This window comes from Danio rerio, chromosome 4 (assembly GCF_049306965.1).
Source record: "Danio rerio strain Tuebingen ecotype United States chromosome 4, GRCz12tu, whole genome shotgun sequence".
NCBI lineage: Eukaryota > Metazoa > Chordata > Actinopteri > Cypriniformes > Danionidae > Danio > Danio rerio.
In genome coordinates this window covers 48399666-48425732 of record NC_133179.1, presented here as the reverse complement: position 1 = coordinate 48425732, position 26067 = coordinate 48399666, and the positions used below count along the sequence as shown (strand labels likewise).

The following is a 26067-nucleotide window of genomic DNA, read 5'->3' as shown; positions in this document are numbered from 1 at the left end:
TCAACAAATCACATTCAATCGATCACAAATCTATCATTATATTTGTGCCTACACATTAGATTAGTCAGTACTGAAGCCAAATCTGGGGCTTATCAAACAAAATAACTTATAACTCTTAAAACAGAACGTGTGCCTTCAGTGGTTCGAACTGAATATTATCAAGTAAAGGAGAAGAAACTGTTTAATAAAGTTATTATTCTTGTTTTATGTGTGCATAAACATATTCTCATAGCTTCATAATATTTTGATTGAACCAGTGAAGGCATATGGTCTGAGGATTTGTTTGGGTTCCTTTTCTGAATTTTGAAACTGGAACCTTGCTGTCTATGGAGGATGAGAGAGCTCTTAGATTTAATCTAAAATATCATAATTTGTGTTCTAAAGATGAACAAATGTTTGGAATGAAACAAAGATGAGAAATTAATGGCGTAACCTACATTTCTTTATGAACTAATCCTTTAATTAGATTTAAATACAAGTTATTCTTATATTAAATATGTTTATGAACATCAGTTAAAAAAAGTACCTGTATGTACATCAAAAAAATGCAGCAACCTGTGCCTGGATGGATCTTTGTTTATCTGCAAGTGAAAAAAAAAGAAGAAAAGATTAATGAATATGATTTAAATGTTGTACATAACCCATATGTTTTGGTCTGGAGGAGGTCAATCCGATTCCAGGGCTGTGCACTGATTGTGCAAATGAAAAATTGACCCAAAACAAATTATTATGACTGACTAAAATTGACAATGAAAAATTCGCAAATGTGCTTCAACTGGCTTACCAAGAGCAATGGAAATGAAGAAAAAAATACTGTTTTAAAAAAGATTTAATAATCCAACAGTGATTACTGGCTAATCAATATCGAAGGGTTTCTTAAACTTGAAAGCTCATGCTTTGCTATCTTGCAGGGATTTGCTGTAACACACTACTGTACCTGGCAGATTGTTGTAACACTGGAGATCTTGATCAGCTGATTCAGCTCTGCTTAACTGGGGCTGGATGGAGTTCAGTACTGAAAAGAGAAAAAAGAAAGATACTATTTGTGGTATACCCCTAAAAATGAGAACGTGCAATGATATCTGAAAACGCACAAGATGATAAGAAGAGTAATGCATTCAGAAAGACTTTTCAAATCAATTAAAAACAAGATTTTAACATATATTTTCATGATTTAAATGAACTTGAATATAATTATGACATTACTTGGTTGGGTTTACAAGATATAATATATAATCTGTACATTAGAAATCATCTAAGCGAAGTTTGGTTAAATATCAGTGCATTTTTTATGATAACGTTACAGATAACATTATTGTACTCACGTTGCCATTCTACAATATACCAGCTCATATGGCCACCTCGAAGGTTTGGATGAAGAGCAGTTCAACAATAAATCAAACTAACACCATTATGTCTGCAAAATGGTTTAAGTTAATAGATTTGTGTGGTTGTAGAAGATAATATAACGTTAGCCTCAGAAAACGGACTCTGAAGTGGCTAACGTAACGAGTTGACCGTTATAAATTAACCGTTTGCTTTTAAATAGCAAGTACCGTACAATGCGATTAATGATCTCATTAACCTTTACATTCGGTATAATAATTTAGGTTTATGAACAAATTCAGAAAGATTTTGAAAAAGTCCTAAAAAAACACCGAAATCAAAAGACAACTGAGAAACCTACCTTAATTAGCGCAGCTGGCCGACGATGTCATAAAGCTGGAGTTGCCGTGTGAGTGACAGGTCTTCCGTGCGGAGCTCCAGCTGCCTGTCATTGGTTTGAATTAATCACGTGATACAGACGACGCGTCGACGACGCATATAAATTATTAAATCTAAATTACATTGCTAAATATTTTTTAATAAAATAATAAATCATCAAATTATATCACAGATCCAAAGTCCAGAAACAAAAAAAATAAATAAATAATAATTATTTAAAAACACACATGGGTGTTTGTACTATTATAAAAACGAACTGGGAAGGCTCTCTCTAGGTTATGAAAACAAAACACAGAAATAACGTACAGGAAACATTCTGCGAAGGTTCTCTCAGTTATAAAATAAAACATGAAAATAACCTACACAGAACGTTCTGAGAAGGTTCTCTATATGTTATGAAAATAAAACCAACAAATAACCTATAGGGAACGTTCTGAGAAAGTTATCTTTTGGTTATAAAATAAATCCCAAAATTAACCTACAGGGAACGTTCTGGGAAGGTTCTCCCTATGTTACAAAAATAAAACCAACAAATAACCTACAGGGAACGTTCTAAAAAGGTTCTCTTTTGGTTATAAAATAAATCCCAAACTTAACCTACAGGGAACGTTCTGGGAAGGTTCTCTCAAGGTTATGTAAAAAAAAAACCTAAATAAAACCTAGAGGGAACATTCTGGGAAGGTTCTCTGTAGGTTATAAAATAACCATCGAAAATAGCCTGCAGAGAACGTTCTGGGAAGGTTATATTTTGGTTACCAAAAAAATAACCTACAGAGAACGTTCCCAGAACGTTCTTATTTGGTTCCCAACAAAATAACCAAATGGGAACCATATGGGAACGTTAGGGGAAGGTTATGTGTTTGCTGGGAAGATGTTTTGCGTTCTCTCGCAAAACTGTTTCTCCACAAACACTTCCTGTTCACTGCACTCACGTAAACCCTCCCGTTTTTGCCGAAATTCTCCCGTATTTTACCATTTTATCCCTTTCTTTACGTTACTGTGCGTATGCTACCTATGAACCAGTGAATGCATGTATAAGCGCTGACTGACAGACGCTCTTCGTACAATAAACTGATCCCAGATCAGCGTCTGTACACGCCATTTACAGAGGAGCGGGTGTATGTTTAAACAGACAAATACACTGAATAATATGAAACACCTCCGTCCTGCATGTTTTATTTTAAACAGCTTATTTTCTCTTAAATGAGCACAAACAGTTTCTAAAGTAATGGAATGCTTTCATTATAGATCTGTGCATTCTTACAGAGACACCTCTGTTATCAAACTAAACAAAACATGAGATTCATTTGTTGCGCACTTGTTTGATAACAGAAATGTCCCTTTAAATGGCGCGTACAGACGCTGAGCTGGGATCAGTTTATTGTATGGAGCGCGTCTGTCAGTCAGCGCTTATACCCAGACAGCACACATACGTTGGGCCGACGTCGTGCCGATTTTCAAAATTCCATCGGCGCGATGTCGCTCAGGGAGCGTTTGCTAATTGGCAAAATGTCGCCGCGACGTCGGCAAATGATCGGAAACGCTGTCCGGCCGATGTTAGGACGACGCAACCGGAAATACCGGCCGCTCCGCGGAGGCGCTGTTCTCAGGCGTTTTGCTCATACTTATGGACCACTAGCTGCAGCAGCTGCTTATTTATAATAAACACGACACACCACTCTCAATAACAGTTGAAGATTTATTAATATTTTCACAAACATACAGACAGATTAACATACTTTTATCACACATAACCATGTTTTACCACGTTTAAAACAAAACCAACAAGTTGTACTATAACCATGGCTGAACTACTGTGCAATAAAGATTTTAAATACAAAGTCCATTGCAGCATTTACATTAAGACCATAGGAATATTTACAAGTACTTCAAAACATGTACACTAAGGGAGACTATAGTTTACTATAGTAAAAACACAAATAACTTGTGTAAGCACATGTTATAATGCTTATAATTTCTTAAATAGTGTTAAAGAAAATGCATGTTTCCAAGACTATAATTTTAATACCAGTCATGATAATACCAGTCATGTGTTCAGTATCCAAAAGACTTTCTTCAAGGAGTTACAATAATAAAAGAGTACACAAACACAAAATAAATACCAAGCAAACAATATTTACAGTAGTAAATAAAATCATACAAATTAAAATAATTGTCTGATAAAATCTTATTAAAGACTGTAGTCAATTTATTTTTTACAATTTTTTTATAAATGGCATTCAACAATTTGCAATCTCCTCTGAACTAATAACACATCAATAATATAAAATAACAATACTTTCTCAGAGATAATCAGTTTTTTTAAGCAAACTCTAATGCACGACACAAAACAGTTTTTGTCATATATATATATATATATATATATATATATATATATATATATATATATATATATATATATATATATATATATATATATATAATCCCTTAATTTCTGTTTATAGGATATATTTTTTACCACATTTCTAATCACAATAGTTTTAATAACTAATAACTAATTTCTAATAACTGAGTAAATAATATTTGACTAGATATTTTCAAGACACTTCTATACAGCTTAAAGTGACATTTAAAGGCTTAACTAGGTTAATTAGCTTAACTAGGCAGGTTAGGGTAAGTAGGCAAGTTATTGTATATCGATGGTTTGTTCTGTAGACAGTAGAAAAAAATTGCTTAAAGGGGCTAATAATAATTACCTTAAAATGTTTTTTAAAAAAATTCAAAACTGTTTTTTTTTTCTAGCCGAAATAAAAGAAATAAGACTTTCTCCAGAAGAAAACATAACATTTTCTTGCTCTGACATATATATATATATATATATATATATATATATATATATATATATATATATATATATATAAATAAAACTGGTTGTAAATTGTGTACAATGTTCCAAGAAAACAGACAAAATTAAAAGAAATAACCTGTCATTTAGTTTTGTTTTATCTTGTGGAATGTTGCTTACACATAAAAGGTGATATATAGGTGGAATAAAAAGTGTGTCGCCATCCTCTAAATTGTTCATGTATGTTGTCTTCATCTTTAGTCTTCACAAGTGAGGCTGGCCCAAACCGGGACTGCAGTAGCCAAATCTAATCCTTGTAGTGGGAACCCTTAAATAAAGCAAGAAACCAAAAGGAGAAAGATTAGCATTGCAGCAGTTCATATTACCACAAATATATACTATTTGTTTCATGACAGACATATAACTGGAGTATGTGTTATGCAAGTGCCTAGCTAAAGTGTGTAATTTAATTTAAACTTAAAGAGTGTGTCTGAGCACTAATTTTCAGAAAAGCCATTTGAAAGTTAAATTCCTTGTGAAATTATAATGAATGTTTTTTTTTTTTTTTTTGGTTTTTAGTATCATTGTGTTAGTATAAATGTGTATCTAAATATATGTCTAATCTTCAGATACCACATTACATGCAAATTAAACTAAGTTTTGTCAACTAAAATGTCACACTGTACACCACATTTAATATATCATGACTAGGGCCAGGAGGAATCTGCAGATGTTTTTTGCTATTTCTGCTGAAAATTTTGGTGGAAGTCTGCGGAATTATTTTGGGAGTATCATAACTAAAACCTTAATATATAAAATAAAAAAATAATATATTTTTAAGTTTTATTTAATGTTTAAAATGCAAATCCAATTAGATTCACGTTATTTGGTAAATAAAGCAAGTTTTTCATATAACATATCTAGTAAGACAGAAAATATTACTGTACAAACCTCATTGTACATAAATCAGATGAACATTTTCACATTAGTCAATAATATTACTGAAATTAATTTAAAAACTGAATAAATATAGATTTACACACGTTTACTCAAGTAAATAAACAGAATTAATGATGGGCTAAACATCTGGGGAGTTCTGCGAAAAATCCGGGTGGGTCTAATCATAGCTTTATTTCTGCTACAAAAAGGTTTTTCAGCAAACAACTTCTATTATATGTAGGCTATAGAGGAGGATATATAAAGAAATTATATATTCAACTCTCTAATTAAATGCACCTGATGCAGCTAATCAAGTCTTTTAGGCTTATTTGAAAACTTAAATGACGTGTTGGACCACAGTTGGACAACGCTCAGTGAGAATACTTTTTTGCACAAATTCTTTCTGTTCTAAAGAAACATGTCTGATTGTTAGCAATCATCAAAGAGCAAACTTTTTTTTTCCAAATAAATACTATGCTCTTAAAAATAAACTTTTCATACATCAAGAATATTAAAAATATGTTTATTTAAAATGTTTTATATTTAAAAAAAAACAGCTTGAGGAGAGAATCAGTACATTGGAATACTATTTTTTCATCATGTGACACTATTAATTATATACATTGTATTAAATTTACAGTATTACTGCTTGACTATATTAATTAAATAAAGCTGACACTATTAGAAGAGAATTTACCATACCAACCTAAAAGCTATGAAACAGTAGTGTATGTTTAAGATGTTACTTACTAGTCCTATTGTACTTTGGAGAGGTTGTCTGACAGGAGGATCCCTTCAACTCAGCAGAATTCTCAGCAGACCATCAGCGTACACCAATCTAGGAATAAAATAAGCAATTAGTTAAAAACCAAAAATATATATATTTTATATTTCCAGGTTTATAGGAAAGAAGAAAGCTAAAGCAGATTTAAAATGTAGGAAAAAAATAAAACCTGTTGACAATTTAATGGCACAACATACCCCAAACTAAGCACGCTCAAATGGTTAATTTACATAAATGACAACTGCTGCTCATTATACCAATATTAACTGTTAAGGATTCATTCATTCATTTTCTTTTGGGCGTAGTCCCTTTAATAATCTGGGGTCGTCACAGCGGAATGAAAGGCCAACTTATCCAGCATATGTTTTACGCAGCGGATGCCTTTCCAGCTGCAACCAATACACACTCATTCACACACACTTATACACTATGGTCAATTTTAGCATACCCAATTCACCTATGTCTTTGGACTTGGGAAAACAGGAGCACCCGGAGGAAACCCACGCCAACACGGGGAGAGCATGCAAACTTCACACAGAAACGCCAACTGACCCAGCCGAGGCTCGAAGCAGCGACCTTCTTGCTGTGAGGCAAACGTGCTACCCTCTGCGCCACCGTGCTGTCCTGTTAAGGAATCAGATTAATATAAATGAATTGACATGTTTATTTAGTGTCTGACACATTAAATATTGCATTTTTAAATATTGTTTCATTTTAAGATTTATTTCAGAATTAACTATAGAACCTGGATATATCGTCACATTTTCATGCACAGCAGCATTTCCAAGAACATAGAAAAACAGAATATAGGCCAAATGAAAAAAAAAAATTAATTAAAAAAACTCTGACTGTAACTGGCTAGGAATGGGCAGGTATAAGATTCTGAGGGTATAATCTTGGATAAAAATACCATAGGTTCACAGTATTGTGATTACTGCTCTGAAATGTGTTTTTTTTTTTATCTCTGTGTAAAAAACAGCTACTTTTTCCCCATTGAACACAATATGTTTTGTTTTAAGAAACATTTAAAATATTTTGTAACAGTAAACATGCCAGGCTAAATAATAATTTAATAAAATAGTACTATCTTCATTAGACTCAAAAACACTGATTTCTTGTGAAGGCATAATAAGCTATTTGTTTTTCAGATTTTTGCTTAATCGTGAGCTGACCAGTAGCTTTTGATGTGGAGGGTCTTTTGCTGCTGTAGATAAAGTTGGACTATTTTTTTAAGCCTTTGATAACGCGCTAAAAACCATATACAATGCATCCGGAAAGTATTGATAGCGCTTCACTTTTTCCACATTTTTAATGGTTCAGTCTTATTTCAAAATGGATTAAATTCATTAATTTCCTCAAAATTCTACACACAATCGCCATAATGGTTGTTGACCCGATTTTAGTTTATCATTTACAAGTCAATATTGCCTATATGGATTGTGATTTAAAAAAAAATAACATATAAAATTGCAGTGTTAAATGCAATGCCATCAAACATTTTAGATGCACCAGTGCAAAAAGCTAGTCTAGAGCACTTGGAATGCTGGTGTAGTTCTAGTTAAATTCAGTTCAGTTAAAGCTGTATATGCAGCCGGTCTCAAGTATAGGATTTAGTATTCAACTAATCTTAACAACTAAACATTTACGAGTCTGTATTTTCCAGCTCATGTACTACAATGTAACAGATACTGTATATTGCCACCTTGATACTTAAGCTTTCTTTAAAATATTTTGTGTTCAACCGATTAATTAATTCTTTCATTTAATTTTTTCAGTGCAATAGTATAGCTTACACTGGTGTATTTGTATGGACCCCCCAAAATAGCGGAGGCCACTTTCTGGCCACCCAAGTATAAACTTCTAGCCTAGCCACTGTGAACTACCTGTCTGTCCTGCTCCAGAACTCTTTGTCGGCTGCTTGTATGTCTGCATACAGCTGCACAAGTCTTTTAACACTGACAAATACAGCCTCTGCACATCCTCACAACCAGGAGAACAGAATGATCAGGAGGACCTGAAAAATATAACCAACTGAAATCAGTTGAAATGTATTTTGTCTTGTGATGATGGCACAAAAATATATCTTATTTTCACAAAGGATGTGCTGTTACCTATGAAACGGTCTATAATGAATGATCTTTTGATCCTGTTTCCTTGATGTCATTCACTCAGAGATGGTTTGGACATTTGATTGTATCTAAACTGTACTGAATTTAAGTTACAAAAACATTGATAGCAGGACCATTGATCTTGTAACTTATACAAATTGTTAATTATTGAACAAGTCTGCAACCAAACTAGTCAAGTTAATAATACTAATCTCAACCTAACTATGATTAGTTGTCTTGTTTCTGCTGCCCAGACGGTCTCTCCACCTGCTGATAAAAAAAGGAAAAAGTATGGTATTTTTACAACAATGAAACTGCAAACAACTTAACTATAAGGGGGTAAGCAGTGAGCATCTTTTATTATAAGCAATTTACTGAATACTTTGTCACTGGAATTACCTAAAAGCCAAACGTCCCAAGTTTGGCTCATAGCTGTCCACATATCTGCCCAGAAGCTTGTGGTAATACTGAAGACACTGATCAGCTGGTCCAACTGAGTTTGGAGTTGAACTGCAATCAGGCATCCAACACTGCAAAAAAAGAGAAACTCACTTTGGGTTAACAAATAATTGAATCCCATCCACACATTTCAAGTAATTGTGCAGTTAATTCTCTTATTGAATTTTCTGAGAGCGTATGAATATATTTTGTCTTCCCAAAATAGCATGTACTGAAACACAACATTATATAAATATAATTTAATAAGAGCGTGACGTGGTGGCACAATAGGTAGTGCTGTCGCCTTACAGCAAGGATGCTGACTCGAGGCTCGGCTGGATCAGCTGGCATTTCTGTGTGGAGTTTGCAAATTCTCCCTGCGTTTGCGTGGGTTTTCTCTGGGTGCTCCGGTTTTGCCTACAAGTCCAAAGACATGGTGTACAGGTGAATTGGGTAGACTAAATTGTCTGTAGTGTATAAGTGAGAATAAGCGTATATGGTTGTTTCCCAGTGATGGCTTGCAGCTGGAAGGGCATCCACTGCGTAAAACATATGCTGGATAAGTTGACAGTTCATTCCGCTGTGGTTACCCCAGATTAAAAAAGGGACTAAGCAGAAAAGAAAATGAATGAATGAATGAATGAATTTAATAAGAGTTAAACTGATTTGTTAACATGTCTGTCAGGAGCTGATCTACGTTTTAATTAATTTTTTGCTTAATTTTTTTTTAACAGGTAAATCAATACACTTTTTCTATGCTATTTGTGAGATTGTGTATGTTGTCAAACTGATGAAAATGTTTTCTCAATTTACTTTAACATTTTTGTGTTTGTTTGTTTTTATAACTTGCAGCCGTTGTTAAATTTAAAAGTATTTTAAACATGGATGGACATCTAAATGCATAAAGGGCACATATCTCAACAAATTATGAAATATTTCCAGATAAATCAATTTTGAATTAAAATGTATATTAATCTCCAGACTTGCATCTCCCTGATCTTTTTTAAAGAACGGCCATTCGTTTGCTCATCACTGTTTGACAAGTGTCTGGCAGTCAGTCAAAAATATACTTACATATAAAGATGTTCATCAGCAACACGGCACTTAGGTTAAACTTAGACCTCCTTTTCAGTTGATGTGGAAAACAAAAGCAAAGAAAGAAAAAACAAAACGACTGAATACAAGTTGCATATCATGCCTGTACAAATCAAAATGTATTCATTTAGGGCTTAAATTGACTTGTTTGAGGATGAGTTAGGGTGTAAGGGATGGGTGAACGGTGTAAATATACATGTAATTCATAGCTATGATGTAAAGCTGAATTTTCAGCATCATTACTCAAGTCTTCAGTGTCAGTTGATCTTTCAGAAATCTTTTTTTAAGATGTTGATTTAGTGCTTGAGGTTGAACTAATATAATGGTGATTATCAAATGGTGCTGATTTGCTGCTCAAGAAAAATTTCTGATTGCTATCAATGCTAAAAACAGATGTGATGACAAATAATTTAGTGTAAACTTTTTTCTAAGATTTAATAAATCAATTAATCATAAAAAAATTAAACAAAATGAAAATCACAAATATTACTTCATTAGCAGCAAATCTGCATATTTATTAAGTTCTGAAGAATCATGTGATGTGAAATTTAATACCACGTTTCAATATCAAAACTTTCTTAAAATAACTGCAATAAAGACAAGTAACAGATGCATAATATATAGACATGTAGCGTGTGCATAATGATGTGCAATGGAAATTCATATGAATTAATCCTCTGCTTAAAGTTACCTGTCTTTCCTGCATCTCTGTGATCAGCTCCCTGCAGAAATTTAGGAATCTTGTGTTATATTTTCTGTAGCAGGGGGTTATTCTCTCACTCCTGAAACCACAGAACACTTTTTTTACTTAACATTTGTTTAAGATACCATGAAATATCAAAACACGATTGAACTTTTGATTCACGGTCCTTTACAGTACAATGCGTATTTTACACTACATATGGAGTGCATTCAATAAAACATTGACAAAACCTCTCATCTACACATAAAGAATAAATAAAAGCCAAAACTTTAACAAACAAGTTTAACAATAGCTAACATTAAGTAAGTTAACGTAATATTACCCCGACGCTAACGTTACCAGTGCTAATATGCTAACGGACTTTTACGAAGACTTACCACGCTTATATAACATATTATTCAACTGAATATTCATCAATTGCCAATAATAAAAGTGTGAGGAACAGTTTTATGTAGTATTTGCTTTGTTTTAGGGACTAAACTTACCTGAAAATAGTCAAAACGGCAGCTTGAGAGAAGTCGTGTTGTGTCTTTCAGGTGTGGTGTCGTGTCGTGTTGTAGCTTCGTTTCCCATAGCAACATCCTCTCCGCTCCAGTGTTGGAATGAGACGCGCGCGCGCACATCAAAGTCATGCAGTATTACATTTATAAACATGACAACTCCATAGACAATTTAAATAATAACCTTGTATTTTATATCTTGAATTTAAAATGTATTTAGCAGTTTTATATACGCTATTATCTTTAAGACGAGCTTTATTGCCTACTAACTGTTACAAAACAAACACTTTATTTGTGCAACAGATTCACTGTCAAAATAACCAATAAATATAAATGCAAGTATATATAAAACAAAGATGTCACTCTGTAAAAAGGGGTTTATTTTAATTAAACAGCCGAAATGCAGAACATACTTGATTTTTACACTGGGAAAAATTTAATAGAAAAAGCCACGATGAAAAAAGCAAACAGCAAAAACCAGAAAAAACAACGTTTTCTTTATTAAAGCATAACAATAAAGCTTTTATATTTTAATGAATTGAAATCAAGTATTGTAGGCATTTTGGTCAGTTTTACTGCATTAATGTAGACTATATTCAAAGCTGGACCGACCGACGCAGTAGACATGATGCATGGCGCGTTTGTCTAATTAATTATGCACGCAAAAACTTACTTGTAAACAAATATGTTGCCGGATTCTTTCATGGGCATGAGAGATAAAGTGCTTATATAAGTGCTTCGTCGGCCCCTGGTCGTTAACCGATGCAGAGCCGACGTTTGTTGAGCTGGAACAATAGAACACACGACCGAACGATCATGCGTATGTTTGGCCGACCATATACCGATGTTAGAATTAGAGGGGCCGACGTGTTGACCTTCGGCCGACGTCGGCCCAACGTATGTGTGCTGTCTGGGTACATGCATTCACTGGTTCAAAGGTTGCAAAGTGAAAGGCGACAATCAGCGCACAGTAATGTAAAGAAAGTGGGATAGAATAGTAAAATATGGGAGAATTTCAGCAAAAACGGGAGGGTTTACGTGAGTGAAGTGAACAGGAAGTGTTTGTGGAGAAACAGTTTTGCGAGAGAACGCAAAACATCTTTGCGAGGGAACGCAAAATATCTTTGCTAGGGAACGCAAAACATCTTTGCGAGATAACGCAAAACATATTTGCGAGGGAACGCAAAACATCTTTGCGAGGGAACGCAAAACTTTGCGAGGGAACACAAAAACTTAGAAATATATATTTTCCTCCCACCCATTTTTTTCTTTCACCCATTTTTTTTTTTTCACCCAGACAATTTTTTTCTCCCCCACTACGTCCCTTCCGGGGTTCCGTAGGAATCCAGATGTTGATTTTAGAACAAGAGTCTGAACATTAATCCAAGTGTCTGATTCCAGAATCTGAATCCATCTTCAATCCCCAACCCTATTCCTGACCTGATATTGTAGGATTCTTCAGCAGAAATGGAGGAAGAAGTTTCTCTGCTCAGCATAAATGCTGAAACTGTACAGTGTGTCCCGCTTAATGTCACTGTAACTGAGCCAATACACTCCAACATTTACAGAGGAGATTCATTTCACACTCGATTTGCTCTTTATAGACATGACTGTAATACTCTACAAGCTGTATCTTCTGTCTGTCCTCTAGGCTTGGGCGGTATCCAAATTTTGATACCGTCAAACCGCCTCCATATTTTACCCCGGTATACGGTATTACCGGCGTAATAAAAAAAATTATGACGTAAGGCTCAGACAGCATCACCAAACTGTTGGCTTAAGCCTAAACCATTCAGAAACTGAATACATTCTTTGCGACCTTAGGCTCGCAGTCAGAGAGAGAGAGAGAGAGAGAGAGAGAGAGAGAGAGAGAGCGCAAAGCGACGCACAGCACCTCTCTCTCTCTCTCTCTCTCTCTTTTACACATGCACACACACACACACATCTCTCCCGCGATTTATTCAGAAATTTACTCCCACACCATAAGAAATCTGGCCGGCTCCCGCGGAACAGCAGCGGGAATGCAGAGCTGTAGTCGGGCAATAAAAATTATACCCGATAGGTCCCGAGTCCGACAGGTACATTTTGATTGGCAGCTTTATACAGCGCGAACCCGTTCACAGCCCGGCATTAAAATGTGCTCATGCACACAGCTCTATTGCATTTTTTTCAAGAATGAGTCCTTTATATGTTTTAACATCATTTATTCGTAACAAGCGTAGACTATAGGCCACTTGAAAGTTGGAACAAAGAAATAAAATAAGTCCTACAGCTGTAACATCGTAACATCTCAGCACTCTATAGGTCTAGGTACATGCACTTAGCCTTTAAATTAGCTTACACACCAATGAAAAGAAATCTTGCTTAACAAATCAAATTAAAATAAACTCTAAATGGTGACGGGTATTTTGGCAATAACGAAATTAAGATAAAGGCTGTGCAAGATGTTTCTCCACTTCTCTTCACAATCTGGCATTAAGGCGGCGGTGAAGCTGAATAATAAAAGAATAATGCCACCATTAGTCTGTATACTCTGTCTACATTATGATTATACGGTTTAATTAATATTTATTTATAATTTAAAAACCCTTTTTTCTCACCAAGATTAGGCTACGTGTGTTTGTGGAGGAACATTATTAAATCCACTGGCTTTAGCGCAGTCTCTCACTCATGGTGCGTCCAGCAGCTGAACACCCTTTCCTGCGGCTACAGGTCGAGATGCAGAGTTCTGATTCGGCTGAAGTTTTGGGTAGGATTGTTTTTTCATCTTCTACCAGTCAGGAACATGCATTTTATTTTCCATGACAGCAGTTTTACTTTAGTGAATGGCCTCTTCTTTTTACCTGTCAGCTTGCGGTTTAGGCCTCTACCGTAATACGCAGTGTATGAGCGACCGCGAAATACCTGGCTGGAATGCGTTCTTTCTGAGCTAGTGACTGGCTTGACCGCCGTCAAAATTAGCTTTTTTTACTACTTCATCATCATTTGTTTCACCTTTGCAGGTATGGATTTTAATGCAGGGATTTGGATTTTTTCGGGTCTCGCCGGGTTCGGGCAAAGATCTTTAGCTCTAATGCAGACCTCTCGTTCATATTAACCACGTCTCCCTTCTGTTCAGTCGAAACTCCCAAACTGCAGAACACTTTGAAGCGCGACTCGTCACGTCACCTCTCCCCCTCCCCTTCCCCCTCTCTTCCTCCCTCTCCCTCTTCCTCTCCCTCTCTCCTCCACACTGTCCCGTGATGACAACCACACATACGTTTTTGTAGGCATTAAATAAAGGATATTTAATATTTTATGACGGTATAACGGTATTGAAACTGACACCGTAGCTATTTTTAGATCCCGCTTTATACCATAATACCGTAATACCGCCCAAGCCTACTGTCCTCACCTCATAACCCTCACAGAAAACTGAAGCTGATCACAAAAGAGCTTTCTAGTGTCTTTTTAAAGCCATTCAGTGTAAAAGCACAAGGCCAGTGCTGCTCCACATACTTGAGTTTGTCCAGTGTGTAGTTTGGATCCTCCAGTTGTTCAGAGAGCAGCTTGACTCCTGAATCTCCTGGATGATTGTAGCTCAGATCCAGCTCTCTCAGGTGTGAGGGGTTTGAAATCAGAGCTGAAGACAGAAAACCACAGCCTTCCTTTGTCACCATACAGCCAGACAATCTACAAACACAGCAATAGTCCACATCACACAGTTGGACGATCACACATCTCTTTGTGTTGTGAAGATGCTGACTGCTGTTTCTGCTCATGTCAACATCAGTGATGAACACACACATCCTGATCAGCTCTCCTTATTGATCGAGCCCTCACATCAGCAAACACACTCACACAAATGATGTATCATATTAATACGATATCCTTCTGAATGAATGAGTTAGTGAATGAAATGTTACAGTGGTCTGAAATGTGTAATGAGGTGTGGCGCTGGGTAATGTCAGACAATATTTATTAAAAACAGAAATGGTAAAAGTACAAACATCCTTTACTCAAGTAGAGGTACAGACACTTATGTTTAAAATGACTCTGGTAAAAGTTGAAGTACTGACTACGCTTTTGTACTCAAGTAAAAGTAAAGACTTAACCTCAAAAAAGTACTTAAGTAAAAAGTGCCCATTACTACTACATGTTTTAGTTTCACCTTGTAGGTAAATAACCGGTGTCCCCCACAGTCCAAAACATGTGGTATAGGTGAATAGATAAACTAAATTGGCCCTAGTGTATTAGTGCATGTGTGAATGCAAGAGTGTATGGGTGTTTCCTATTACTGGGTTGTGGCTAGAAGGGCATCTGCTGCGTAAAACATTAGCTGGACTACTAGGTGGTTCATTAGGCTGTTGCGTAAGCTGAAGGATAGTGAGTGAGGATAGATAGATAACTAGACCTCACATCCTATTTTATGAAAGTAGCCAAGCAGCATCACACCCTGCAATATGGCTCCAACATTGCTGAAGAAGCTGACCAATGTATCATCGTCCTGACGCAAACTCACAGCGTTCATCATGTAGTTTTGCGGATGTTAGATCTAAAACGTCAGCTGCCAATCATGTTGATAGCTCTAAAAATAATTCTGTAGGTCTTTATATCTTTATAAATCATGTCTTACATTTTACATCAAATTCTGTCCAAAATATAATTAATTTGTTGAATTTTATATTTAAGTATTTTTTTGTTGATTATATAAGAAATATATTTTCTTTTGATTTTTTTTTTATTCTCTTAAAAATAATTGAAGACAACACTATAGGCATGCATGTTAAAATCCTGGTCAAATTTTTTTATAAAAAAAACAGTTAAAGAGTGTAAATTCTGTATTAGGGAAATATGAACTCTAAATAAAGAAAATTAATCTCAGTGCATATAGTTTTCATAAAAGTTTTGATTGTTTTAGAACTAAATGTAAAAATCTTTTACAAAATAGCACTTTGTTTGTTGTATTAGACCGAAAGACCTTAGAAATCAAGTGAAGTATAATCTGAAGTGGACAAAAGATTTCAACCTTAAGTATTTAAATTGTCTATTTGAACTGGAACGTCTCTCTCGTGTATCTGTGATCTGATTGAGCAAAATGGGCGTTATTACCATGTAAACAGGGCAGCATCAGTCATGTTTAATTCACTGTCTACCTCTGTCTCATTTGTGAAGTCATCCATGCCTTTCTCATAGTAATCTTCAAAAACTAGCCTACATATCGCGCGTGATAAAAAAAAAAAGTAGTGGAGTAAAGTACTGATACCAGAAACATCTACTTAAGTACAGTCACCAAGTATTTGTTCTTCGTTACTTCCCATCTCTGATTAATAATTGCCTTCAAAGATATCTTGATATCTGATAATCTCGTCTCATGAGACATGCCCACATGCCACTGGCGGCCTGCACACACACACACACACACACACACACACACACACACACACACACACACACACACACACACACACACACACACACACACACACACACTCACACACAATCTCTGAGGAGGAATAATTGGAGAAGAAAGAAACACTGGTGAACTCCTCTGAATGACCAAAACACCCAGGCGGAACAGAGCAACAGACAGATGCTGAGCTGCTTATCTTGGAGGATGGCCAGCACAAACTCAATGCAGCTTCACACTCTCGTCCAGCCCTACATCACAGCATCATCAAGACGCATTTATTAACTACTAAAACTGTGGACAAGCAAATATGATACAGCCTATAGATACTGTCTAGCCAGTGCTCAGACTAATATGTGTGTAATGTGTTGAGGCCGCAGCTCATGATTGGCCATCCGTTGTTTTAGATGAGCGAGTAATCAGGATTATTTCAGACACTTTATCATGAGACTTTTATTTGTTTTATAAGAGACTGAAACTGCACAAATATGAGAGCAGCTCAAACCTTCAGCAGGACACAAAACAGCTTGACTTTAGCGTTTAACTCTGCTGCTTTCACACCTCCAGATCCACTGTTCTGCTCTGAAACAGGATTAACACTGGTATAATGTTTATTTGTGTTCTTGCTGCGCTTCACTTTCACACAGAAATGTTGAATGTTGACACCCACAGACAGACATAACCTGTTAAAGTTTTCAAACTGTGAACAAAGACTACAACTATTAGTGAAATCTATATTAAAGGTCTTCAAATATGATTTAGATTTACAGTAATTGTTTTTCATGTTTAAATCTGATTTATTCTTGTTTAAAGCGTTTGTCATTCCTCTACTTCAGTGTCTCAGACTCATTCAGAAATGATTATTAAATGCTGGATTAATGCACAAGAGAGTTTGGCGAACACATTTTACACCATTTCAAATGTATATTATATGTGCGGCTGTATAAGTCACATACAGCACTCAGCATAATGGAGGACAGCCCATTCTGAAAATCAAGACTTTCCTCCATTTCTCAGTCAATATAGGCAGTGTATTCTGCTGCATTTAAACAGAACACATTTATTAAACAGATTTATTTATGACAATCATATTTTATTCACCAAACAGATTCAGAAATTGAAAGATAACACAATTAAATTCAAGCTTAATACTGCAAAAAAGAATATTGCAAAATCCAAAAGTTCCAGCTAACTTTTAAAAAAATTTTTTATTTCAGCTGAACTCTTTCATTGTTTTACTTCTCTTGATTTTTCCTCTTTTTTAATTTTGTATTTAATATTTTTCTATAACACATAGATTTGAGTGTGCTATTTTTAGACCGTTTCTTAAGTATTTTGTTAGATGAGCTCCAGATTTGGCTAATCTATTGTATATGCACAAATATAATACTGTAGAGCTTTCTATTAAAATATGAATGTAAAAGAGAGATTAGTGAGGGCTGTACTTATATATGCTGAGCACTGTATATTGTTCACCCAGAGTGTTTACATGGTCACACAGCAGTAACACAACAAGCATTGAGTTTGGGCTAGCTTCTGCAGATGGACATTGCTGTACACTGCCCTGATGGGTGAGTGGGGGAGTGTCTGTTGTCTGTCAGGTGTGAATTATTCATGAGCATTGTCACTCACACATACAGCTGAGATCACCCAAAACAAACTTAACAAAATGTAGATCATTGTAAAGTTTTCTCTGAATGAGAGAACAGGATAATTTCACATAATTGTGCAGTAAATATTCTAGTCTACAAGACTGCTTACTTTAAAGTCTTGTTCAGGCACATTCAGTCTGGTTTATGTAACCCAGATCATAAATCTAGGTCACTAATAATAATTTTAGAAAGTATTATTATTATTATTTATTTATATTATTTTATTATTAATACTTTAATAATAAGTGAATAAAAAGCAGAAAGATTGCTGTGTAATTAAAGGTATTAACAAATATTTTCGTACCTAAACTTGATTGGAGAAGTGAGCAGTTAGCTCCGCCCCCGCACATGCGAGGAAAAGCACAAGCAGATAGTGCCAAAAAACAAACGAGAGCTAGAGAGGTAGCAAGTTGACAAGCAACCGAGAGAACTAGAGATATAGTGCTAACAAACAACCGAGAACTAGAGAGTAGTGGTGGGCAAAGCGAGGCTTCGTGAAACACTGAAACTATCGAAGCAAATGTGTCGAAGCTTCGAAACGTTTCGAAACACCACTCTACGGTGACACCTAGTGGTCATTTTATCTGTATTTCACTGAAACAGCTTTAGCAAAGAACAGTTGAGCAAATTGATGTATCAAACCCGACTTTGTAGCCTTGAATCATCAGATGGTTTAGTTGAGTGGTTAAAGTACGTGACTATCATGCGGGAATAATGGGTTCGAATCCAGACTGTCACAAGTGTGTTGAATTGCTTTACTACCAGTTGGTAATGCTTTGTTATTGTATCGTTTTGTTTCAACATTGCTCTGACATACGAATAAACATTTGTAAATAAATTTGTATTTTGTTCATATAACAGGGTTGTTACTAGATCAGATACAGTTGTGGCCAGAAGTTAACAATAATTATTTATAATATAAATTAAATTTCCCATTGTATTTTATTAACGTCTATCCAAAACCTAAACCCATCACAGTACTGTAAAAATATGAATTATTGTTTTACAGTGTTACAAAAATGATGCTAAATTGATGGTGTATCCGCAGCTGTATCCTATCTAGGCTACACCATAAAACAGAAACATGATTAAAATACATAAAATCATGATTTTGGAGTATTTGTAATAGTCGAGATTCAAACCCAAAATAAATTTGAAATACAGTACCACAGTGCACACGCACGGTCCACTAGGCCATACAAGACTGAGACTTATTGAAGATCATGCCAGTGAAATGCAGATTCTCCGGGTCTTGAAACACCTCTGAAATGATCGATGCTTTGAATCGCTTTTGTCACGTGACCAAGTGTTTCGAAACACTTTAGTCACGTGACCTGGGTGTTTCGGATCATGCTTCGGTGCAGTGTTTCGAAACACTTGCGCTTCGGGATCTCGACACTGTGTCGAAACGTCAGTTTCACGTCAGCCATCCCTACTAGAGAGATATTAAGTTAACAAGCAGTGAGAACTAGAGAGCTAACGAGCACAAGAGAGCTGGAGAGTTAATGAGCACAAGAGAGCTGGAGAGTTAACGAGCACACGAGAGCTAACGAGCACATGAGAGCTGGAGAGCTAACGAGCAGTCGAGAGCTAGTGATCTAACAACCAGTTGAGAGATAGTACATCAATAGAAAACTGACAAAATAGACTTGATTCAACTTTATCCTTCACTAATTACTGTCTTTGGTGAGTACCAATGCCTTTATGAGAAATTTATTAATATTTTATTGTGAATATGTTGGGTTGTAAAGTGAAACAGTAGAAAAAAACCTTGTAAATGTTTTCAAAATTACTCTTAAAATTGCTTTTAAAAGAATCCTACATAATATTTCTAGTGTTTATAATTGTGTTTACATCTCTGTAAAATATTTTGTATTGAAAGTACTAATTTCTTAAAGAGACATGCACGCCATGCGGTGCTAGCCTTGCTAACACTGTGCATTAGCAGTGTGATTAGCTGTTATGTTTTATCAATGTACAATTGATTGTAACAGACAATTTATTTAATTTTAACTGGTTTATTTAGATACTTGACACTAATGTTTATTCTGGCTTTGTTGTTACAAGGCCGGGTTTTTTTTTGTGTGTGTTTTTTTGTCCTCCTCACTACTGCCGGTGTTGTTCTTGGTTGAGAACGATCATCCTGAGATCGTCCTGGCTGAATATTCATATTCTGGTCTGGACTGGCGAGCCATCCTACTGATACGTGCCTGAACTAAGTAAAAGAGAGTGAAATCTGCTGATCTGGTAGGACCAAACTAATTTGTTAAGAGAGTTGTTTTTTTTCTCTCCTCGTGTTTTCTACAAGGATATTTTTCATGGGAACAATTTAAATATTTTTTTCCTTGGACTGTTTTTTTTTCTTCGTCCAAATTTTTGAAAGGAGACATTTAACTGGACACTTTGACTTCAAACAAAGACTTTATATTGAAAGTTCATCTTTACTTTTACCAAAGACTCTGCTTTTGCAATCTTAAATTACAATTTAGGGACTGTTTGGAACTTTGAAACTGAACTTTGCATTTATTTTAATAGCAGTTTGTTGTTGAATTTATTATTCACATTCTCTATTGTATTATACTGTTTTATATTGGTTTTATATGTTTTCTTCTTTTAAAATCTCAAAAGTGCATTAAGCAAAACAATACAACATATTTTGCATTAATTTATTTGTTGTGAATTATATGATTCATTTATTAATCTTAAAATTAGATTACACTATTATCACTATAAGTATTGTTCTTTTGCTCCAGTGAGTCGAATCTTACCTTTAAATTCTGGTCTAAAAAGAATTCTAATAGTTAGCGTTGGTCTCCGTTATAAAAATACACTAGTTAACATATATAATAGGAGCCACACAAGGGTAGTGTTACATTTATGAATCTTATTTCAGTGACATTTTTTTCTTTAAAACCTACTAACCACACATAATATATATTTTAAAAAAGCACAAGCATGTACATCCATATTTCTCACATATTATTGTAGCTCAGTTTGTGCTGAATACTAATAAAACACATGTTGGCCAGTTCTGTGTAATAAGTAGCTGAAATCAGCACAGATGTCAGGGCATGTCAAAACATCTCAGGGGCCCCAAAATCACCTCAGACCCCTGAGGGTTAACTACAGGTATAGTATGAGCAGTGTGAAACACAATTACTGATAAACCAGAATTCCTGTTATCTAGTTATTGTAGAGTGGAGAATCATTTACCTCAGTGTCTCCAGTTTACAGTTTACAGTCTTCAGTCCATCAGAGAGCTTCTTCACTCCTGAATCCTGCAGGTCATTGTTACTCAGGTCCAGCTCTCTCAGCACACAGTTTGAGGATTGTAGAGCTGAAGACAAACTCTCACAGCACTGAACAGTGAGTTTACACATGACCAATCTGAGAAAGAAGAACACAGATTACATTAACAGCGGGATTTCAGTCTTTCGTTTGAGGTAAAATCAAAATCAATCAATCAATCAGTTGTTTGAATTCAGACCTCAGTGTGTCCAGTTTACAGTGTTGACTCTTCAGTCCATCAGAGAGAAGCTTCACTCCTGAATCCTGCAGGTCATTGTTACTCAGGTCCAGCTCTCTCAGCACACAGTTTGAGGATTGTAGAGCTGAAGACAAACTCTTACAGCACTGAACAGTGAGATTACAGAACAGTAGCCTGTGTAGAGGACAGTAAAAGACACTGCATTATTGTGTGTGAGTGTGCATGTAATTATTGATGTCCCCGTGAGGAGTGATTTCTCCTCATAGGGAAAAGGAAAAGACTCCTTTAACTATTCAGAGTTGCTTTGATGGTCACATTGAGGAAGATTAAACATTTGTATTTCATTATTACATAAACCTATATAAAGAGAAGATCTCTGGACCAAAATGAGTCGGCCAGACAGATTTATTTGCTATTTCTGAGCAGAATTTTGTAAAAAAAAAAAAAATGTAGATTTATGCAGAATGATTTAAAAGAGTAACAATCATAACAAATTATTGTATAAAATAAAAATTAAAAAATACCTTTTAACTGTTATTAATGTTTACAATGCAAATCCATTTAGATCCTCATATTTGTTAAACAAAGCAAGACTCTCATATAATATTAACAGAAAGAAAATATGACTTTACAAACTGTATTGCAAATGAATCACATCAACATCTTCATATTAGTCAATAATATTGCTGAAATTAATATAAAACTGACTGAATATAACTTTACAAACATTAACATCAGTAAATAAAGAGACTCAGTGAAGGGCTGAACATCTGCAGAAACACAGCTCATTTAGAGACGCCCCAACAACACCAAAGAACACCAATCAATGATCATTTCAGCAGAAATTACACTAAAGAGCGATATTATATCTGATATAAACAGGGTTTCTCATATTTGACTTCACACCTGAAATATGAAATATTCACAATAAATAAACAGAAATAAAATACATCACAGCATATGCTCATTACCTCATCATACTTTACTGCATTTCACAATGTAAAAGTCATTTGTGGCAGCATTTAATTAATGGAAATGTTTTTATTTTACCTCAGTGTCTCCAGTTTACAGTTTGGACTCCTCAGTCCATCAGAAAGAAGCTTCACTCCTGAATCCTGCAGATCATTGATACTCAGGTCCAGCTCTCTCAGCACACAGTTTGAGGATTGTAGAACGGAAGACAAACTCTCACAGCACTGAACAGTGAGATTACAGCTCTGTAGTCTGTGTAGAGGACAAAGAGCAACACAATCAGCAGTGAGAAATGAGCAGTGTTGAGTGTTCATGAGTTCAGTCTACAGTGATAAAAGTAACACTGGAAATAAACTATATATATACTGCTCAAACAATAAAGGGAACACTAAAATAACACATCCTAGATCTGATTGACTGAAATATTCTTATTAAATACTTTGTTCTTTACACAGTTGAGTGTGCTGACAACAAAATCACACAGACATGATCACTGCAAATCAAATGTATTAACCCATGGAGGACTGGATTTGGAGTCACACTCAAAACTGTAGTGAACTGCAAGAATTGCTGACACACTCCAGACACATGAGGTCCAGCATTGTCTTGCATTAGGAGGAATCCAGGGCCAACCACATTGGCATTTGGTCTCACAAGGGGTCTGAGAATGTCATCTCAGTACCTAATGGCAGTCAGGCTACCTCATGGTGTTGTACCAAGGTGTTGGGCTGCAAATCCCACCTGTGGTCATTGGGCCCTCATACCACCCTCATGCCTCAGAAGGAGCCTATTTAATTCATTTAAAAACATATTTTTATTTATTGATTATTAATAACTAATAAGAGTGCATTTTACTGAGCTCAGTGTAAAGTTTAGTGTTTAGGCCTACAGTAAATGTAATATTAGAGGCATGTCTGCGGTGAGACGGCAATACTGTGTCTAAAATTACACTATTTCTCTGATCAGAAAACAAACACAATTATCCAAGAGCAACACTGTGTTAGATTTGAGCAAATACACATCAACAAATGTCCTATTCAGCTGGAGGAGCACAGGGATTTACAGGGATTTGAGTTATTTTCCAGGATAAAATGTAAAGCAAATGAAGTAGATTATTAAATAAGTACAAATGTTGTTTGTGTGAGTAAAAAGTCAAGAAAAGTTTGTTAAATACGTTTAGAAATGCTGAAATAAATGAGCAAATAAGGAAACAGAACACTGCCGCCGCGTCCCCATGCAGTAATATGGTGTATCAGCGATCTCACAGGGGGACGATATGGCCAGCTAAAGATTTTCTGTTAAAGCAGGGCAGTGATTCACTAAACTGATCTGAGTCTTCAGTGCAGACTGATGTGTGTCTTCTGTGATCAATCAATGACTACTCACAGAGCTCTTCTGCAGTTTCTCACAGCTGCTGTCAGTCTCCGTCTTCCCTCATCTGATGTGTTGAATTTATTAAAGTCTAACTCATCCAGCGGCTCCTCTGACATCTCAATCATGTAGGAGATTGTTGAGCAGTGAGCAGGAGAGAGTTTCTCCTCTGAGTGTTTGTCTGATTTCACAAACTCCTGAATCTCTCTGGCCAGAGTCTGATCTTTCACCTCCAGCAGACAGAGGAACAGATTGATGGATCTTTCAGCTGAGAGACGGTTATCTCTCTTGATCATGTCTTTAATGTGCTGTGTGATTCTCCTGATGTTCTCTGAGCTCTTCTCTGTGTGTGTCAGCAGATCCTGGAAGAGTCTCTGATTGGACTCCAGTGAGACGCCCAGCAGGAACCGCAGGAACAGATCCAGATGACCATTACTACTCCTGACAGCTTTATCTACTACTGAACTGAGCAGATCATACAGAGACTTCTCAGAGCTGGACTGTAGATATTGATCATATGAATATTCTAAAATTAACTTCAGCGGTTCTCTGTTCTCTGTTAAATGGCAGTAAAACACAAAGAAAGCAGCCAGAAACTCCTGAAAGCTGAGATGGATGAAGCTGTAGACTTTCCTCTGATGAATCACAGATTCCTCCTTGAAGATCTCAGTGCAGATCCCAGAATACACTGAGGCGTCAGTGACGTCTATGCCGCTCTCAGTCAGGTCCTCCTCATAGAACATCACATTGCCCTTCATCAGCTGTCTGAAAGCCACTTCAGCAAGTTTGAGGATCACTCCTCTGTTGGACTGCAGGAGTTTCTCTGGATCTCTCTCTTCATACTTCTGCTTCCTCATGTTGATCTGAATCAGCAGGAAGTGGATGTACATCTCAGTCAGAGTTTGAGGGATTTCTGCACTCACATCTTCTTCCAGGAGCTTCTGAAGCACAGTGGAGGAGATCCAGCAGAAGACAGGTATGTGGCACATGATCTGGAGGCTTCTTGCTCTTCTGATGTGGGAGATGATTCTGCTGGCTTGATGCTGGTTGCTGATTCTCTTCCTGAAATATTCCTCCTTCTGAGGCTCAGTGAATCCCTGAATTTCTGTCAGACGCTTGATGTATCTGGAGGGGATCTGATGGGCTGCTGCTGGTCTGGAGGTGATCCAGATGAGAGCAGAGGGAAGCAGATCTCCTTTCAGGAGGCTCCACATCAACACAGCCACTGATGAAGATTCAGTCACAGCACAAACTTTCTGTCTATCTGATAAAGATTCAGTCACAGCACAAACTTTCTCCTCATCTGAAAACTTCAGTGTGATTCTGCTTTCATCCAGACCATCAAAGATGATCACAACTCTACACTGCTCATAAATCTTGGGCTCCAGATCTTCAAGTTCAGGATGAAAGTCCAGCAGAAGTCTGTGAAGACTGTACTGATGATCTCTGATCAAGTTCAGCTCTCGAAATGGAAGCACAAACATGAAATCTACATCCTTATGGTCTTTTCCCTCGGCCCAGTCCAGAATGAACTTTTGCACAGAGACGGTTTTCCCGATTCCAGCGATGCCTTTAGTGAGAACAGTCTTGATCTGGGCTTTCTCCTTCTTGATCTTCTCCCCATGTCCTGCTCCAGCTGAGGCTTTAAAGATGTCATTGCAGTAGACTGGAGTGTGTTGTGAGGGTTTTGTTCTGGCTCTTTTCTCCATCTGTAAAACCTCATGTTCTTCATTCACTCCTTCAGTCTCTCCTTCTATGATGTAGAGCTGTGTGTAGATCCTGTTCAGGAGGGTTTGAGTCTCTCCATGTTTGATTCCCTCAAATAATCTCTCATACTTGTTCTTCATGCTGGTTTTGTGCTGCTCTTTGACTCTCTGAAGTTCATCATGTTCTGGTTGGAGTGAATCCTGCTGCAGGTCTCCAGTCTGATCATCTCCATCCACACTGCAGGAACAACAACGACACAAAGAGTCAATGAGTGCCAGTGTAAAGATCCTCTAGTGAAGCCATGTGTGTTTTCTCTGAACAAGCTGAGACACAATACAGAGATTAAATCAGATTTAACTTAAACACCACACACTGATCACTTTAAACACAC

The 26067-nt window shown here is 36.2% G+C and overlaps 1 protein-coding gene across 5 annotated transcripts in view; it reads right to left on the bottom strand.

Moving 5' to 3' along the window:
* The window catches only part of si:dkey-72l17.5, a 49953-nt gene that overhangs the window by 14982 nt on the left and 8904 nt on the right, over window positions 1-26067 (bottom strand). For 3 of the 5 annotated variants that reach the window (XM_073945500.1, XM_073945501.1, NM_001423543.1), the window contains exons 4-8: window positions 23985-25913; window positions 22677-22850; window positions 21627-21800; window positions 21353-21526; window positions 14597-14770 (exon numbers count right to left, since the gene is read on the bottom strand). In XM_073945500.1, coding sequence (XP_073801601.1) covers window positions 14597-14770; window positions 21353-21526; window positions 21627-21800; window positions 22677-22850; window positions 23985-25913 — 2625 coding nt within the window. Of the gene's footprint in view, window positions 1-526; window positions 582-937; window positions 1016-1687; window positions 1772-13293; window positions 13591-13698; window positions 14771-21352; window positions 21527-21626; window positions 21801-22676; window positions 22851-23984; window positions 25914-26067 lie in introns of those variants that run through there. The other 2 variants (XR_012401418.1, XR_012401417.1) reach the window with 2 other exon arrangements.